General features: G+C 34.7%; 2 protein-coding genes across 2 annotated transcripts; both read left to right on the top strand.

Moving 5' to 3' along the window:
* The first annotated feature begins 1,802 nt into the window (after window positions 1–1,802).
* LOC131178446 (protein NDL1-like) lies at window positions 1,803–4,248 on the top strand. Its single transcript, XM_058143410.1, has 5 exons — window positions 1,803–2,898; window positions 2,992–3,048; window positions 3,250–3,305; window positions 3,604–3,739; window positions 3,988–4,248. The coding sequence occupies exons 1-5, from the start codon at window positions 2,851–2,853 to the stop codon at window positions 4,246–4,248; spliced, it is 558 nt and encodes a 185-aa protein (XP_057999393.1). The 5' UTR covers window positions 1,803–2,850.
* Window positions 4,249–8,039: 3,791 nt separating this feature from the next.
* LOC131178445 (putative calcium-transporting ATPase 13, plasma membrane-type) lies at window positions 8,040–11,048 on the top strand. The gene has a single exon (XM_058143409.1). The coding sequence runs from the start codon at window positions 8,040–8,042 to the stop codon at window positions 11,046–11,048; it is 3,009 nt and encodes a 1,002-aa protein (XP_057999392.1).
* Window positions 11,049–17,524: the final 6,476 nt, after the last annotated feature.

Below are 17,524 nucleotides of genomic sequence, written 5' to 3'. Positions count from 1 at the left end.
TTAGACTGACAGGTTACACTGACAGTGATCATGCAGGTTGTATGGATGATAGAAAAAGCACATCTGGTTTTCTGTTCAATCTTGGGTCAGGTGCAATTTCATGGAGTTCAAAGAAGCAAGAAGTGGTAGCTTTATCATCATCAGAGGCAGAATATATTTCTGCAACAGCATCAGCTAGTCAAGCAATTTGGCTAAGGAGACTTCTTGCTGATTTCAATCAGAAGCAAGTTGGAGCAACAGAGATCTTTTGTGATAGCATGTCAGCTATTGCAATGACGAAGAATCAAGCCTATCATAGCAGAACAAAACACATCGACATTCGTTATCACTTCATTAGGAATCTTGTTACCAGTGAAGACATTGTGTTGAAGTTTTGCAATACAAAAGAACAAGTTGCTGATATACTGACAAAGGCACTTCCGCTGGAAAAGCATGAGAACTTCAGAAAACATATGGGAGTTTGTAACTTTGAATCAAGGGGGAGTGTTAAAATCTGATTCAAAGTTTGACCGAGTATTTCTGTGATTTGTTAGTTTGTTTCCTTTATTTAAGCAAGTTTCTTACTGTTGAGAATAAATAGCAGTCGTGGGATTTGATGCCCAGATTTTTTTTTTTATTTGTTTTATTAAAGCCTATAAATAAAGGCACTTCTTGCTTGTTTTCTTGGCAGCATTAAATGAAATAAAGTCTTCTAGTCTTTATGTGCTCTGTTTATCTCTGTTTTTATTCACTTTTTCCAACACTGCCCTCTACAGTGCTATTAGCATCTTCCTTGAAACTTTCTTTTTTAGATTTTTTTTTTTTTTTGAAAGATTCCTAGATTCCTTAAAACATTGGCAAAAGGAAAATCAGCTAGAACTTAAAATTTTTATTTTCGATGGCTTGATGGTAAATTACACACTGCAAGGGCGAACTACGTAAAATTTATATGACACATTCAACGTTTCACGCGGAACAATCTACATAAAATGATAACCCAATATTAATGAGTATATATATATATATATATATATATATAAATTTATAATGATCTTATATTTTTTAATATATATGTTTAATTATTATTTATTAACCATTGCATGTCATAAATCTCAGTGACACTATATATGTCCAATCAACAAACACACATATGGCATACAAAAGTGGATGAACTTTTTATTAAAAAAAAAATGCAAGTTATTTCACAAATAATGAATATGTCAAACAAATTTCTTAAATTTAAAATATATAATTTGATAAAATTAATTAAATTTCTGTAGTTTTCAAATAATGAATTTATAATTTTTATATAGACCCATTCTATAATAAAACATACAAATATCTAAAATTTGTGTATTAATATATATTGTGAGGAAAGAAGCATATAATAATCTCTCTAAAACTAGCCGTTAGAATCATGTTGCAAGCACATTTGAAATTTATCATAAATTTGTATTAATAACTGTGTGAATTTAAAATAATAAGAATGATTTATTTTTAACTATTTTAATTTTTTTTATATATTTATTATAATAATATTATTATACTTTTAATTTTACTTGGATGTTATTATTACTAATTTAAGAGATTATTTAAATTCTTGATCTAATTTAATTTAAGTTTCTATTTTTAATGGGTAATATTATGAAAGTATATTATCTTATTGATGCTAATAAAATATTAAATAACAGTATTAGTCTTTGTTATTTTAAAATATGTTGAGTTTTAATTGAATCAACAATTATAATTTATAATAAAGTTTAACATGTATAATTAATTAAATTATTCTATTAAAATTTTATTATAAATTATAATTATATTAAGTATTATTTATTTCAAAGTTAGGTAAGGTTTCCTGTTTAATACATATACACCAAACGTTTTGACATGTGCAGCGTGTAAAATATATATATATATAAAATAAAATAAGATTACAATGGACCAATCATGTTTTGTCCTTCTCTTACCCATAGCTCGCGTTCCAGTATTTTCCAACCAAAAACTTTCCTCCATTGTTTCCAATTAACAGCTTCACCACTTTAACAAATTTTCAATCCCAGCAGCCCTTTGGTGCAAGACCAACTCGAGGGACCATGGTGGTGAAGGAAAATGGTGCAAAGGAGCAAATCGTGTGGATTAAGGGTGTGGAAGAGAAACCCATGCTGTAAGTTTCAAGGCCCCTCGCCGGCGTTCATGGTCACCAGTCACCATAGGACTAACGGGAAGTGACTCCTAATGACCCCAGCTACCCAAATCGGCCATTAGGACTTGGTTCCATGGAGTTCCGATGAGATTAAGAGAAAGAGGAGAGAGAAAGTTGAGGCAGTGAACTTTCTGGCCGTTTTCCCGGCGATCCGTCCGTCGGATAAAAATCTGAGACCACCGATGGACTCAGAATGGCGAAATATTTGAGATAGGACTGGTCCCGCTTTCCGTGGCCGTTCCTTCTTCATTCATGGTTGCAGACTATGATTTTAATTTCTACCTGCATGTTTATAAAATGCAAGCCATATTTGCGTCATCCAGGGTTATATGGAAAGCTGAACTGTAACAGTTAAAAGAATTCAATTAGAAATGAAAAATTCTTATCCAAATACGTGTAAATGTGCATTTCCACTGTGATTATCTTTTTTTAGTCATGTAATTATCGCTTGTTAATCGACCTTTAAATGACATCAAACCAGAGCTGCATCATCCATGCGGGTTTGGGCTGACATCTATAACATTTCTTTCCTAGAAGTGGAGATTAACAAAAATAAGAATAAAGTAAAAGATACACATGCTTATGTCAATTGAGACATTTGCTTAGAACTTTTATGAACTTTGACCTTTTTTTTCCAGGTATTATTAAATTTGTTATACTTCTATGGTATGTGTGGTGTACTGAAGGAGTGCCTTATCCAGCGCTACTTCAGTAAGGTACTAATAGTGACCACATTTTTTAGTTTTTCTCTTTTTTTTTTTAATTATTATTATCTAATGTGTGTTGTGACACTCAAATTCCTGATGTAGGAAATTAGGTGTGGTGTGCATGGCGCAGAATCAGACATCATTCAAGCATGTAGAAGGGTAAGGGAATCTCTGTTACAACTTACATTAGCTTTTTCCTTCTGTAATTTTTCACCAAGTAAACAGGGAAGAAACATTGAATTGTTCAGAGCAATCTTTTTGTGGAACACTCGAACTGCTAATAATAATGTCTAGTAGGGGATGAAATTTATTAATACCTGTGATGAACTGATGTCAGTCCCTTTTGGTGTGCGGACACAGTTGCTGGATGAGAGGCAAAGTTTGAATGTCATGCGCTTTCTTCAAGCAATTAATGAGTGAGTTATTTTTGCTTCTTATAGTATTTTGCATTTTCTTTTTCCTGTCTGCCTTGTATTTCTACTAGACTCAAGCCTCTCCCATTGCAATACCAAAGTTCAAGGCTCTTGTAATTAAATCATTCTCCTGGTTGAACTTGTTCTGGTTGAACTTGAATGGGAATTGCAAACTAGCCACTACTTACAAAATCTCCTACTATCAAAAAAGTTCACCTGAAAGTACTGTTCTCCTCAAACAAGTTATGTAATCACATTATATTTGCCTGATCCAATAATAATGCCTATCACCAAAAAGCAGGAGACATGACCTTACAGACGGCTTGAAGGAGTTGCAATGCAAGACGCTTATTTTTGTGGGTGAGAGTAGTCAGTTTCGCGATGAATCTGTATATATGAGTGCCAAAATGGGCAAGAAAATATGTGCTCTTGTTGAGGTACAGCTCTTCTCAATGCTATTTTTGCTGTAGTTCATGAACCAGTTAGTAACCCTTGCTGAATTAATTGTTGAAAATGACTAGACATTTACCACTGGGCCTCCCAGTTCTTTTGTACTTTTAGCAAGTATAAAATGAGCTGCTTTTTGCTTGCATAGACACATGCGTTCAACCAAAACCGCTCCTGTTTGTGTGCACACACATTGGCATTGTGACTGAAGTATCCAAATCCCGCTTGCCGTTGACAGGTTCAGGCATGCGGCTCACTAGTGACAGAAGAACACTCATATGCCATGATAATCCCTATGGAATTCTTTCTAATGGGATTTGGCTACCACAGGCAACCTCATTTTGCTTCCTCATCAAGTAATGGCTCCAACCCAGCCAGTCCCTTGAGCCATTTTTGTATAGCACCAGAACTTCTGTCTCCTGAGAGTTTGGGGATCAAGCTCAAGCCAATCAAAACACGTGTGAACATTAAAGTTTCATGTGTTGAAATGATTTCATGAACTCAACAAGATTACAACTGAGCAATCCAGGCGAAGCGGCAGGATTTCAGCTTTGCACATAACCCTGATAAATGTACAATAACTAGGATTTTATTTTATAAAATCAAGTTAAGATATTAACTTGAATCCTAGTTAAAATAACCTTGATGGGTTTTGTTCTTCTTTTTTTTTTTTTTCACTTCATGACCTACAACAACAGATTTTTAGATGAAAAAGATAGAAATTATCATTTTAATATTCTATTTCAAAAAGGAAATCACCATTTTACCTTTTTCCCTTTTATTTCTCCCTCTTTTTCATATTCTTGTTTTTTATGATCAAATTAATTAGTGATTATTTTTTAATGAAATTATTTATTTACCAGCTTTATTGATAAAATTATTTATTAATTTATGTTTTTCTATTTCTTATGATTAATTTATTTTTATTAATGAGATTTATTTTAAAACTAATTTATTAAGGGTGATGTACATTTTTATATAAAATTTAAATTTATTTTAAATTTTATAAAAATTAAAATTTAAATTAAAGTTTCATAAAATTAAATTAATAATAACAAATTAAGAATAAAAGAAACAAATAAATTAATAAATAATTTTATTAAAAATATATAATAAATAAAATCTAGTTAAAAATGAAATAGTTTTATTAATATTATCAATTAATTAAATTGGCCATAAGAAAATAAAAATGTGAGAGAGGGAGAAAGAAAGAGGAGATGAGTAAAATGGTCTTTTTATTTTTAAGAGAGTGGCAAAATGGTAATTATGATCTCTTTTTTTCATAGAAAGCTGCTATTACAAGTTAATAGACTTTTATGAATTAAAATTAAAGTTTAATTAGAAATCCTTTAATAACAAAATGAAGTTGACCCAAAAATTGAAATGAATAAAATTAATCGAAATAAAGACCTCGAACACTTCTCAACTCAAATTGCTAAAAATGAATATAGAAATTTATGTGAGGAATTTATCTTCTCTGAACTCACATGAAGGAGAAGTCCAATCCCAAAATTAGCACGTCATATTTTAATTATAAATAAATAAAGGCTAAAAATTAAAGAATACTTAAATCTCATCAGAATAAATGAAATTCTAGAGAGAGAAATTTCTCTCGAGAGTTTTTTTTTTTCTCGCAGTCCCTCAGACTGGACCTAGTTTGTTCTAGTATTCCTCCTTTGTCCTTTTGGGACAGGGGAAGACGTGTTTTCTCCGAGCTAGATGTAGGTTTCGTCCTCACCCTGGTTTGATTTTTATAGTTTTGTTTTTGAAGGATAGGTTTGGCAGATTGTGGTTTTATCTTGGTGAGGGTGAACTGGAGGCAATCTGCTAGGAGGAAGCTGGGGTTGAATCAATTATTGGTTCTATTAATTCCTGGGTTTGGTGTTTTCCTCTGCTTGGTGTTTGGCTGTCGATCTGGGAAGAAAGCTAGTTGAAAGGCTTCTGTGGGGATCAAAACTGGCATTTACTGTTGTTTGTCGGCTTTCCCATCACTAAAATGAGACTAAGAGGCCACGGCCTATACTTTTCTTTTCTTCCCATGGCGTTGACTAGGGCTCTGTGCTTTTCTCTGGAAGAGGTTAGCTTGTTGAGTGTGGCTGTGGGGTGGTTTTCTTTTAGCTTTGGCTAGTATACTTTGTTTTACGAGTCTTTGCAGGAGAGTTTCTCCCTATTTTGGTTCATCTTCGATGGGTCTCTCTCGCTCAGCTCGTGATAGGTAGCATTGTAAGGGGTGGAAGCTTCTAGATTTCTGCTGGATTGGTTGTAGGGCATGGTTGGTTTGGGGTTGGGTTTTTTATGAGTTGGGTGGGGGATTTGTATTGGGTTCAAGCCTTGACCTTTTCTAATGTATTGTTTGCCCTATGAGTTATATAATGCAATGATATGTGCAATTAAAAAAAAAAACTCATCATATTAATATTTGATAATTATAATTTTTTTAAATTAATTATATATATATTTATATTTTTTTAACAAGATAAATATTAATGAATTTTAATTTAATAATAATGAAATTATTTTAAATTGGAAAGTTTTAAATTTAAATTCTAAACAAAGCCTAATAATAAAAAGAAGTTAGGTGGGCTGATGCCAAATGGAAGAGTTAGTTAGGAGCCATTCTGTTATAATGGACAACAGGATACTAATTTTGATTTCATATTCAAGACTCAACCTTGAGAAGGAAAAATAAATAAAGTAGCTAAGTTAATGGAAGAAGACATTGGTGCTGCTATGCAATTCCTTCAATCCAAGGCACTTTGCATCATGCCCATATCACTTGCATCGGCAATCTTCCTAACTCACCCACCAGATGGACCATCAATTGTCAAGCCTGAATCAAACGCTCCATCATAAACCTCAAGAGTTACCTTCACGTGCTGATCAATCGCTCCCAAGAGGCATCTGGGTCCCATATTTACAGCAACACCCAGTTGAAGTTTCAAAAAAAAAATAAAATCCCAGTCGGTTGCAACTGTCCATTCGCTTTTTTCTAGTTTTGTCGAAGGAGTCATTTTCATGTCAAGGGAGAAAAATCACTGGCACTTGGTGTTATATGTATGGTCAAAGCATTCGCATACGAGAAAGAGAAGAAATACAGTCAATGGTAAATACTTGCGATGTTTCTCCCATAGAATATTGAGAGAATTTCTTTCTAAATTAACTTCATATTATAAGTCAACTTACAAATATCACATATAATATAATTAATATAATTTCTTTAGTTATATTTTTTTTAATCTAATTTATATATAATTAAAGGTTCTAATCAACATATTATTCTTAATTATTAAGCTTATAAGTGTTAATAATTAAAAGTTGCAATCAATTACATATATAATACTAAATTTTAAAATCTTAGTCTTACAAATATTTTTTAATATCAATCAAAATAATTAATATATTTCTATCATATAATAACTTACATTTGTATCGTAAGTAATTTTAAAAATTAAATATTTTTTTATTTTAATCAATTATTTATATAAATTGATAATTTAAATATTGAATTATAAATTAAGAAAATAATATGTAAACATAAAATATATATATATATATATATATATATATATATATATATATATATATATATATATATATATATATGTCCCACATCATTTTCACAGAGGTGGGGTAGGAGTTGGCTGTTCCTTTAAAAGGATGCCTCCTCCCTTCCCACTCACTTCTAAATGGGAATTTAATTTGGTGAATCCACTAGTAATTTTTTTGTAAACAAATTATATTTGTTTTAAATATTGTTAGTTTAAATTATTTTAAATTTTAAATTTTAAATTAATGATATATTAATAAAAACAATAAATATGTTGATATTATTAATTAGAACTATGGGGGAATTAATATAAAAAGATAAAATAATTTGTCTATTTGTCTAAAATTAGTTTAAGGGATAAATAATATAATTTGTACAAAAATTTTTGTTTTTAAAAAAATTAAATTAATATCAAATATAAATTTATCATATTATAAATAATAATTTACTTAAAAAAATATAAAGAAAAATATATAATTTTTTGAGATAAAATCTCAGCATGACAAATTTGGTGGTGCCTGCCTTTGACGGGTAATAAAAGTTGGGAATAAGTTATTCCGAATAACTTTATCTGCGCTTCTCACTAGATTAAAGAAAGTACTGCGTAAGTACCTGAAAATAGAGGAACCTACCTACTTCCTCTATAAGAATCCCTCGGCAATCTGTATACATGATCACATATCTATCCTGTTCCACATATATTCATTGTTTCTCCAATATCTCTATTGTTTTCCTTCGTCATAATGCCTTTGAGAGCTCCAAAACATTACCAGACGCCTATTTTTGATCCTGAACATCTCTTCCCAGCCAAACGAAGGTGCCGGACGGCTTTTACAGTCGTTTATTTTACGAGGTTGCTTCTTTCCTTGTCCAAGAAAGTTTTGTGCAAGCAAACCAAGCCCTTGCGTTCACTTTCCTTTGTTGCCATCCACGTCGACGATGCTACCACCCGTAGGGACAATGTGTCTTTGATCAACATTGATCAGAATACACTCTCTCAGATGATTAAAGAGAAGAACCACCACTCCTTGAACAAACTAGGAGGAGTTATGCAGGTTGCTGTAATTCTTCAGAGTGATGTGAAGGAAGGTATCAGTGGCAGTGAAGCTGATCTTGCACATAGGAGAGATGTTTTTGGTGCAAATAAGTACAAGAAGCCACCTGCAAAAAGCTTTCTCAGCTTCGTCCTTGAAGCACTCAAGGACACAACCGCTATCATTCTTTTGGCCTGTGCTATTCTGTCTCTGGCCTTCGGCATTAAACAGCATGGCCCAAAAGACGGCTGGTATGATGGAGGGAGCAATATTGTTGCTATCTTTCTTGTCGTGGCCATCTCAGCTGTGAGCAACTTCAAGCAATCAAGGCAATTTCTTAAACTTTCCGATGAAATCAGTAATGTAAGGGTACAAGTAGTGAGAGATGGGAGGCACCAGAATATATCCATTTTTGATGTTGTGGTGGGCGATCTGGTATCTCTGAAGATGGGGGATCAAATACCAGCTGATGGGTTGTTCTCGGATGGCCGTTCTTTGAAGGTAGATGAATCTAGCATGACCGGTGAAAGCGACCATGTTGAGGTAAATGGCACCAGAAATCCATTCTTGCTCTCTGGAACCAAGGTGACTAATGGCTTTGGTTTCATGCTAGTTACATCTGTTGGAATGAATACAGCTTGGGGTGAGATGATGAGTTCTATAAGCCGCACTTTGGAAGAGCAGACCCCATTGCAAGCACAACTCAGCAAACTGAAGTCTGATATTGGAAAAGTTGGATTGGTAGCGGCCCTACCGGTTCTTGCTGTTTTGACAATCCGTTATTTCACAGGAAACATCAGAGGTGATCATGGACGTCGAGAATATAATGGAAGTGAGACAAAGGTCAACGATGTACTGACTTCAGTTTTCGATATTATTGCAACAGCAGTGACCATTATAGTGGTAGCAATTCCAGAAGGTCTGCCCCTAGCTGTAACCCTGACTCTTGCTTACTTTATGAAGCAAAAGATGACTGACAATGCGCTGGTGCGTAAACTCTCTGCTTGTGAAACAATGGGTTCAGCCACAACAATCTGCACCGACAAAACGTGCACGAATCAGATGCAGGTTTCGGAGTTTTGGCTTGGAAAAGAGAAAATTGAGTATAGTACTTTAGTGGAAATGGATCCAGAGTTCTCGTTGTTACTAGAAGAAGGGGTTGCTTTAAATACAACAGCCACTGTTAACAAACCACATTCTGCATCAACCCCTGAGATATCTGGTAGTCCAACTGAGAAGGCAATACTTTCTTGGGCTGTCCAAGATTTGGGAATGAATATCAACGAAACAAAGCAGAAGTGTGAAATAGCGTATGTAGAAGCCTTCAATTCAGAGAAAAAGAGAAGTGGGATAATGATAAGGAAAAGCAATGAGAAAGCTGTCCACACACATTGGAAGGGAGCTGCTGAGACGATATTAGCAATGTGTTCAACTTATTATGTCAAAAGCGGGGAGCTTGTAGAAATGAATGAGAAAGAAAGAACGCAATTTACGGCAATAATTCATAGTATAGCAGCCAAAAACCGGCGATGCATTGCCTTTGCCCACAAAAGAGTCGTAGAAGAAAACAAGCAAGTCTCTGATAAGAAGCTTGAAGAAACTGGATTCACCTTGTTGGGGCTTGTGGGATTGAAAAACCCGTGTAGACCAGGGGTTGGAACAGCTGTAGAATCGTGTAGGAAAGCAAAAGTGAGTGTTAAAATGATCACTGGTGACCATCCACATACAGCAAGAGCTATAGCTATTGAATGTGGAATTCTTAATCCTGAAAAGGATATGGACAACAAAGCAGTAGTAGAAGGTGTTGAATTCAGAAATTACTCACCTGAAGAGAGAACAGCAAGGGTAGAAGACATCAGAGTAATGGCAAGATCATCCCCATTTGACAAGCTTCTGATGGTACAGTGCTTGAAAGAGAAAGGTCATGTGGTAGCAGTCACTGGTGATGGCGCGAGTGATGCCGCCGCTCTTAAGGAAGCGGATATTGGGCTTTGCATGGGAATTCAAGGGACAGAGGTGGCAAAAGAAAGCTCAGACATAATCATCTTGGATGATAATTTCACCTCTGTGGTAACCGTTTTGAGGTGGGGGAGGTGTGTCTACAACAACATTCAGAAGTTCATCCAATTTCAGCTCACTGTTAATGTTGCAGCACTCATCATAAACTTGGTTGCAGCCATCTCTTCTGGTGAAGTCCTCCTAACTGCAGTTCAGCTGCAGTGGGTGAACCTCATTATGGGCTTAATGGGAGCACTAGCATTTTCCTCTGAGCCGCCCACCAATGATCTCATGACAAAGCCACCTGCAGGTAGATCAGAGCCACTTATAACCAAAATCATGTGGAGGAACCTTATTGCTCATGCTTTGTATCAGGTAATAATCTTACTGATTCTAAAATTTAAGGGCAAGTCCATCTTTGGTGTGGATGAAATGGTCAAGAATACCCTTATCTTCAACACATTTGTCCTCTGCCAAGTATTTAATGAATTCAATGCAAGGAAACTAGAGAAGATTAATATATTTGAAGGGATACTCGAGAATAAACTGTTCTTAGTGATCATTGGATTTACTATTATTGTTCAAGTGCTGATGGTGGAGCTTCGGGGAAGGTTTACCGGTACCACGGGGTTGAATTGGGGTCAATGGGGTGCTTGCATTGGGATTGCCGCTTTGTCTTTCCCTGTTGGTTTTGCGGTGAAGTGTATTCCCATATCCTGAAAATGCATATTTACTGCTTCATTAGTCACACGAAAGCGCGTTTTTTTATGGAAAAAGGTCGTTTTCACTTACACCACCCATCAATATTTGAGATGGATGACCTTGTAGCTTCTGTGTAATTATCTTATTTATATTTAGACAAATTATCAATTTTTTGGTTTTTTTTTTTGGGTAGTATATGTAATACTCAGCACATTAACTCACTTTATGAGAGTCATGACACAAGTGATAAGGCCTATGTCTTATAGCTTTGGGAAATCTCTAGATAATAATAATAATAATAATAATAATAATAATAATAATAATAATATAAAGAGGGAGCAGAATTCTTTGAGAACTGTTTCCCGTTAGCCTCGAGCAGAAAAGAAAAATAAAAAAACTTCCCCTTCTTTTTGTTTTCCTAGAGGAGAAACAGGGGACTCTACCCAAGCTCTTCTCCCCTCATCCCTTTTATTCACATCTATATCTCAAATCAAACCCATAAGCCCGCTCAAATTTTAATTAAACACTTATTTTTAACAAAAACCTTAACTCAAAATCATCTTCCACTCATAAGAGCTACTAATTTCTTTCAAGTGAGTAAATTATTCTTTTCTTCCTCTCAATTTTTCAAGTTTAATTTGATATTCTGTTGTTCTATGATAATTTTTATGGTATAAGACTAATAGAGAGATGAATTTTTTTTTGGAATAATAGGTGTATGTGGGTTAATAGAGAGATGAAATTTTTAACTATTAGGTAGGTGCTCTTTAATAGGTTGAATTAAAAAAATGGTGTTTCTATAGAAAGAGATGGATTTAAGTTGGTGTACTAAGAATTAAATTTAATTTTAATTAGAGAATATAACCCATGAATGAACAAATTTGGGATGGATGGTCAAACTACTAATGGTTTGATAATTGATAAGTATATTAAATCTTAACTATAAACATGCAAGAAATTTAGCATGTTGTGTACATAAAAAATAGAGTTAAATATTATATCTTTAGTATTATTGGAAGTTATAAACTAGTGGAAAATTTCAAGTGATAGTAGAAATTGGAAAATTTGTGAGTGAATGGATGGATTTAAGTTTTATATCTTAATTGCTAGGTGGATAATGAAGTGTTTAAAATATGATGTGGTTATTGTGGAGCTATTAATGGAGATTAGTTGTAATTAAATTAGCAAGAATTTTGATGTAGTAAAGGGAAGAAATTTTAGCATGAAATGCTAAAGGAGAAAGAAGTATATATCAAATGAAGAAGGATAAATAAATGGAAAAAAATATGGAATTTATTATATTATTTGGTGTAGGTTATAGATGGACATTTTAAATTTATTTGTGATATGTTGTGGCTTGTTAAAAATAAGTTAAACTATTGGAATTTTGGAGAATGTTCGGATTATGCCGGAGTGCTGCCGGCTTCCTTTTAAAATTTTCGTAGATAAATAATGTATTTTATATCCCACAATTTTAGCTTAGGATTTAAATTCCTTTCTTGATGCATCTTTATTTCCTTTAACTTTAGAAGATGATCCAGCTCCTGTAGTAGATACTAGGGATGCTCCAGCAGTCTAGGCTTCAATCTATCTTCAATACAGATGAGTGGATAAATATATAATATCATATTTTATTAAATATAAATTATTTATATTATTTTTTTGTATGAAAATGGAAACAGAGAATGGTAATTTTTTATTTTATTATTAAATAAAATAAGATTTATAATTACAGCTGAATAAATAACCAAATATACTCAACATATGCACCAAATAGATAGCACTTTGATGACAGGTGAATTACTTTCAGCTCAGCTTATATTCATACTGTCTTTGGGACAACGCTTGATATACACATAATCTGGGATATATATCAGGTAGTCGCCCTTTGAAGATAGCTCTGCACATGTATATGACTAATATTTTTATTGCTCTTGGGTTATTGTGGTGTCATTATAGAGTCCAAGATGCCAGCATTGCTCTCAGGCTGCCAAAGTTTATTATTATGGCTGAGATGATAACATTATCTACAGAAAGCATATTGCGAGTGTATGAGGATATTACAGGCTTTATGATTTTGATATATTTATTTCAGCGATATTGTTACAACATGAATTTTATTTCAGCTCAGCTATATGATTTAGATTAAATGATATTTATTCAGCTGACCTATTCTAACATAGCAAAAAATTAGTACTATTAAGTATTAAAACCTTATCTGTTCTCCTTTGTCATTTATTCATCTGCTCACTAAGTAGTTGTACTTACCCTCTTAATTTTCAATATTTCAGATTATTTTTGTTGACTTCACCACTTGCAGCCTCTCTTCAGTATTGTCATCTCTTCCATTTCACCTGCTATAGAGTTTAGTGGAGGTCGGGCCAGTATATTTCTTTTGAATATTTATTTTTATTTTAATTTAGTGTACATCTGTAAAAATAGCTAGAAGCTCTGAACTGTAAATGTTTTCTTTTGATCCTTACCAAGAGAATATATGTACATTGTGTATTTATTTATGTTGGTTAGACATGGAGTCTTATTTTATATACCAGATGTATTTTAATAGGTTTCATGATTTCCTTTTGCTATAAGTTTAGGGGAAACCCTGTCAGTTTTTCAATTTACATCAGCCTCCATAGGTTAGGGGCAAGTGTGACATTTTATGGTATTAAAGCTTAAGTTTATAGGTTCTGTAGACCCTTCTACTTCTAGTGTTGGTGTTGTTAATTATATATGTTGATAACTGGCTCCTTATCTTTGTTTTATAGTACAATGCAGCCTAAGACAGTTGGTAGTAGAGGTCGTGATGTTAATCGTGGCCGTTTTGCTCATAGAATTAGATTATCAGATGTTGGCCGACCTCATAGGGATCCTGTAGTCTCTCCTCTGCTTCCAGAAGAGGAGGTAGATCATGATGAGTTTCATGAGGGCAGAGATGAGCATGGTGATTCCGCCTCTCATGGCATTGTATCAGGTGCGTATGTAGCTCCAGCATCACCACATCCACCAGCACCTATAGTAGCACCACCTATTCTACTAGTAGCACCTCCTATTCCACTAACAGCACCTCCTGTACCACCAACAACACCTCCTGTTCCTCTGGCAACTACACCTCTTATACCACCTACAGTCTCGGCTGCTCCTTTCCAACTGAGCCTTAACTTAGGTGCATTTATGGCACAAGTGGTTACTACAGCTACTATAACCAAACCTAGAGATCCATGGGAGGTAGTAGAACGAGCCAGGCATTTAGGTGCATATGATTTTAATGGTTCTTTAGATGCAGATGCTGCGGAAAAGTGGTTAAGAATGATATTAAAGGTGTTTGATCTGATGAAGCTAGCTGATGCAAACAGAGTGAATAATATGCATGGATTATTGCAAGGAAGGGCAGATAGCTGGATTGACGGCATACGCAGTACACATGGAGCTGACTTGACTTGGGATAGATTTGTATTTGAGTTTCGGCAGGAATATCTGACAGAGAGTTATAGAAAAGGGAAGCAAGATGCCTTTTTCAGATTGATACGAGGGAGTCTTACAATGAGGGAATATGTTGATCTGTTCAAGGATCTGTATTATTTTGTTTCTGATATATTACCTACTGAGGAGGCTAAGTGTGACCAATTTAGATAGGGATTGCATGTTGAGATCAGAGCATCCATGACTTGGTTCAAGGGCAGCAACTTCCGTAAATTAGTAGAAGCTGCTTTAAATGTTAAAAAGGTGAAGCAATAAGAGAAGGAATATGAGCAAAAGCTAAGTAGGAAACATGGCCAGAGTTCCTCACAAGGCTTAAGGGAGAGATCAGCTAAGAGAGGGGGTAGTTCATTTCAGCCCAGAGCCGAGTTTAGTTGTAGTGGGAAGGGTTCATACTTGAGTACAAGGCAACAAACTACTAGACCCCAGGCTAGTCAAAGATCAGTGGTACAACTAATGGGTAGTTCTTTTGGGGCACAGAAATAGAGACAAGTATAGGGAGATTGTTTCGAGCTAAATCAAAAGAAGAGATTATATCCACAATTTGTTACTTGTGGCTAGCACCACGAAGGGGAATGTAGAAAGTTTGACAAAGGATGTTTCGAGTGTGGTGATCTAGGACACCTTAAAAGAAATTGTCCTTTACTTGTGACCAAAGATAGTGTTTCTAGGCAAGCTTCAGTGGTGCTTGGCAGTATGCAGATTGGTACAACACACTTATGAGGTAGATCTACAATAGATGTTGGATCTAGCATGAGTAGGGCCAGTGGGGCTACTTCAACTGCCCAGTCTAGACCTGCAACACAGCCTAATAGACCTCGCACTCAAGCTAGAGTTTTTGCCATGACACAGCAGGAGGCACAAGCATCTCCAGAAGTTGTGACGAGTATGTTGACCATATTTGGTAGAGATACATGCATTCTTATAGACCCTAGGTCCACTCATTATTTTGTGTCACAATCATTTTCGGTGCATGTTGATAAAGAATTAAAATTATTAGATTGTGGACTAGTTGTAGGTACTCCAGTTGGGAATTTTATTATTTGTGAGTATGTGTACAATGACTGTGTGATTAAGGTGGGTGATCATGAGTTGTTGGCAGATCTAATCCCTTTGAATCTTCAAGATTTTGATGCTATCCTGGGCATGGATTGGTTACCCCACCATCATGCCGCAGTTGATTACTTTGAGAAATCTGTAGTGTTTGATTATCCTGGGGAGTCCAAGTTTATGTTTTATGGAGAAAGGTGTTCTCTTCCTTTCGCTGTGATTTTTGCTATAACTGCCAGGAAGATGCTTAGGAAGGGTTGTTAAGCAAACCTAGCTCATGTGGTTGATACTAACCTAAAAATGCCTAAGTTGGAGGACATTCTACTTGTGTGTGAGTTTTTTTATGTTTTCCCTGATGAACTTCTTGAGTTCTCCATTGATTTGAATCCTGGTACAGCTCCTACCTCAATGGCATCATATAGAATGGCTCTAGTAGAATTAAGGGAGTTAAAAGTATAATTGTAAGAATTACTTGATAAAGGTTTTATAAGGCCTAGTGCATCACCTTAGGAAGCTCTTGTTTTATTTGTGAAGAAAAAGGATGGCACTCTGATGTTGTGCATTGATTATAGGCAACTGAATCAAGTCACAGTGTGAAATACGTATCATTGGCCTTGCATTGATGATCTCTTTGACTAACTCCAAGGTGCTAAGGTGTTTTCCAATATTGATTTGCGGTTTGGGTATCATCAATTGAAGATCAAGTAGTCTAATGTACTTAAGACAATTTTCAGAACTCGTTATGGGTATTATGAGTTTCTTGTTATGCCTTTTGGATTAACCAATGCCCCAGCTGCTTTTATAGACCTTATGAATAAAGTGTTCAAACCCTATTTGGATAGCTTTGTCACTGTGTTTATTGATGATATATTGATGTATTCAGAGAATAAGGAAGAACACAAGGAACATTTGCATATTGTGTTACAAACTTTAAGAAGCAAGCAATTGTATGCCAAGTTAAGTGTGAGTTATGGCTTGATAGAGTCATCTTCTTAGGACATATTATTTCAGCAAGGGGAGTATTTGTTGATCCTAAGAAGATTGAAGCAGTAATCAAATATGATCCTCCAACTAACGCTACAGAGGTTAGGAGTTTCTTGAGATTAGCAAGGTACTACAGGTGTTTTGTCCAAGATTTCTCCATCATTGCAGCACCATTGACAAAATTGCTTAGAAAGAATACAAAGTTTGAATGGACAGAAGAATGCCAAGAGAGTTTTGAGAAGCTTAAAGCATGTTTAACTTCAGCTCTAGTTCTTACTCTACCTTCGGGAGCAGGTGGATTTGTTATGTATGGTGATGCTTCCTGTAAAGGTTTAGGTTGTGTTTTGATGCAACATGTGAAGGTGATAGCTTATGCTTCTATGCAACTTAGACCACATGAATTGAATTATCCCACCCGTGACCTAGAATTAGTTGCAGTAATTTTTGCCTTAAAGACATGGAGGCATTACTTTTATGGTGAAACTTGTCAGATTTATATAGATCATAAGAGTCTGAAGTATCTCCTCACACAGGAAAAATTGAATTTGAGACAAAGAAGATATATCAAATTACTTAAGGACTATGATTGCACCATTGAATATCATCCAGGCAAGGCTAATGTGGTAGTTAATGCCCTTAATCGAAAGTCCCTGGGTAATTTGGCATATGTTAAAACAGTTAGACTTCCATTATTATCAGAGTTTTGAACTCTAAGAGCAAAGTTAGTAGTGGATAATTCAGGGTCATTGTTAGCAACTCTCAAAGTTAGACCAATATTGGTGGAAAGGGTTAGAGAAGCTCAAAGCCAAGATGAGCAATTAAACAAGATCATCAATGAGGTGAGAAATGACACTCGTACAGATTTTTCACTTAGTGAAAATGGGACTTTAATGTTTGGTGGCAGGTTATGTGTACCAAATGTGAAAACCTAAAAAGAGAGATAATGGAAGAGGCTCACTGTTTTGCCAACTCTATGCATC

Source organism: Hevea brasiliensis, chromosome 3 (genome assembly GCF_030052815.1).
Source record: "Hevea brasiliensis isolate MT/VB/25A 57/8 chromosome 3, ASM3005281v1, whole genome shotgun sequence".
In the NCBI taxonomy this organism is placed as follows: Eukaryota; Viridiplantae; Streptophyta; class Magnoliopsida; order Malpighiales; family Euphorbiaceae; genus Hevea; species Hevea brasiliensis.
The sequence above is the reverse complement of the archived record's forward strand: the minus strand, read 5'-3'. Positions and strand labels throughout refer to the sequence as shown.